This window comes from Calidris pugnax, unplaced genomic scaffold, assembly GCF_001431845.1.
Source record: "Calidris pugnax isolate Ruff unplaced genomic scaffold, ASM143184v1 scaffold341, whole genome shotgun sequence".
Lineage (NCBI taxonomy): Eukaryota > Metazoa > Chordata > Aves > Charadriiformes > Scolopacidae > Calidris > Calidris pugnax.
The window spans coordinates 718661-720773 of record NW_015091149.1 but is presented as its reverse complement, the minus strand read 5'-3'; the positions used below and the strand labels follow the sequence as shown (position 1 = coordinate 720773).

The window sequence follows — 2113 nt, the reverse complement described above, 5'->3', positions numbered from 1 at the left end:
CATCCCACCCCCCCGCTCCCGCCTCCCCGGCAGGTTCTGAGATGATCGAGACCCAGGAGGACATTTACGTGGGCTCCATCGAGACGGACCGGGGGGTGCGGGAGCAGGTGCGGTTCTACGACACGCGGGGGCTGCGGGACGGGCTGGAGCTGCCCAAGCATTGCTTCTCCTGCACCGACGGCTACGTGCTGGTCTACAGCACCGACAGCAAGGAGTCCTTCAAGCGGGTGGAGCTCCTCAAGAAAGAGATCGACAAGTCCAAAGACAAAAAAGAGGCGAGTACCCCCTGGGGGAAAGGGGCTGCGGAGCGGGATCTGCTCCCCGTCGTCAGGTTCTCACCCAGAAACACAGCTTGTCACAAGGTGGTGACAGGGGTCCCTGTTCCATAAGACTCTCAGGTGGACCTGGCTGCTGTCCCGGGATGATTCCTGAGTGTCCCCTTCCACTTTGGGGCTGGTTTGAGACACAGAGAAGAGGAGGGGAAGCCACCAGAAGGGAGCGCTGGAGGATGGGGTGTTTTAAGAGGCCATGGAGGGGGGATGTGATGCAGGAGTGGGCCTGGGCTGAGGGTCTTCATGGCAGAGTCGGGCAGCACCATTAAGCTCTGCCTTTGGTACCTTCAAGGATAATTCTCACTTTTTCTTGCACAGGTCACCATCGTGGTTCTGGGCAACAAGTGTGACCTGCAGGAGCAGCGCCGGGTGGACCACGACGCAGCCCAGCACTGGGCCAAGGGCGAGAAGGTGAAGCTGTGGGAGGTGTCGGTAGCCGACCGGCACACGCTCATCGAGCCCTTTATCTACCTGGCCAGTAAGATGACGCAGCCACAAAGCAAGTCTGCTTTTCCCCTGAGTCGCAAGAACAAGGGCAGTGGATCCATGGATGGCTGAGCCTTGTTTTCCCTTCCCTTCCATTGCCACCTCCTCTCCCTCACCTCCTTGCTTCCCTTGCACAAACCTCCTGCTGAGCCTCTTTGGCGTCACGGAGCCTGCGGGAAGCGTGGTGGCACGAGGATGGGGCATCCCAGGGCTGGGGATGGGCTTAGAGGGCGAGAGAGGTGACCCATCTCCCTGCACTGGGACAGGGACCGCTCTGTTCGGTGCCCAGCCCCTGCAGATGCTGGAGGTGCTGCTGGAAAGCCGGGCTTCATGGAGCAGTGTCCCTCTGCTCCCCGGGCACAGGCTGGCAGACTCCAGGGCCACAGGAGGGAGGCAGAGCCCCAGGGGTGGCCACCAGGTGGGGACCAGCTCCTGAGGAAACCATTCCCTCGCTCTGGAGGGTTTGTATTTACTGTTTCCATGTGGGAAGAGCCCGTTTGCTGGCCCTGCCTCCAGCCCAGGAGGCTCCCTTGTCCTGCCCCAGCCGGCCCTGCGGTGCTGCTGCCTTCTCCAGCAGAGCCTCCCTTACCGGGCACTGCTTGCTGCTCCTTTTTGAGCAGAAATAGTCATCCTGCACCAGGGACTGCACAGCACAGAGCTGGGCAAGATGCTGTTACTGAGGGCAGGGTGTCCCCAGCCATCCTGCCACTGCCTCCTCTTCTCAAGTACAGACTTGGCCGTGCCCTTGGGGAGGCCAGGACTGTCCTTACCCCACACACCCCTGGGGCTGGGGCAGCTCTCGCTGCCCGTCTCACACAGTGCTGCCTCTCCTCTTGGAACCACCACGAGACAAGGGGAAGGTCTCCTGGTCCTGCCCAGCAGCACGTGTCCCCCTTCAGCTAGTCTGGATCTGGGAAAAAAAAAAAACATTACGAGAAAGCCCTGGCTTGTTTATACTTGTTCCTTTTATTTACCGAGTAACACAATAAAGCGATGAGATTCGATTATCAAAATATTTTCCTTTTTTTTTTTTTTTTCCCAACAGTTATAGTACATCAAAAAAATATACAATGAACATTACAGGAGGAGTACTGGCCAAGTCCCTAGAGTCTGGTTATTCCGTTTTTGTGGGGTTGGTGTGTTGTGGTTTTGTTGTTTTTTCTTCTTGAATCAAACTGTTCACATCACTCCAAGGTTATTTACAGAGGGGCACACGTTATTGAGCGCTATGGACTATGCCCTACCACCTAGTACAGCGGGTGCTAAAGTCAAAAAGGCAGTAAATGCTTTGGAGA

At 57.1% G+C, this 2113-nt stretch overlaps 1 protein-coding gene across 1 annotated transcript; it reads left to right on the top strand.

Moving 5' to 3' along the window:
* The first annotated feature begins 11 nt into the window (after positions 1–11).
* On the top strand, positions 12–1831 carry NKIRAS2 (NFKB inhibitor interacting Ras-like 2). Its single transcript, XM_014959091.1, has 2 exons — positions 12–275; positions 651–1831. The coding sequence occupies exons 1-2, from the start codon at positions 42–44 to the stop codon at positions 888–890; spliced, it is 474 nt and encodes a 157-aa protein (XP_014814577.1). The 5' UTR covers positions 12–41; the 3' UTR covers positions 891–1831.
* The last annotated feature ends 282 nt before the right edge of the window (positions 1832–2113 follow it).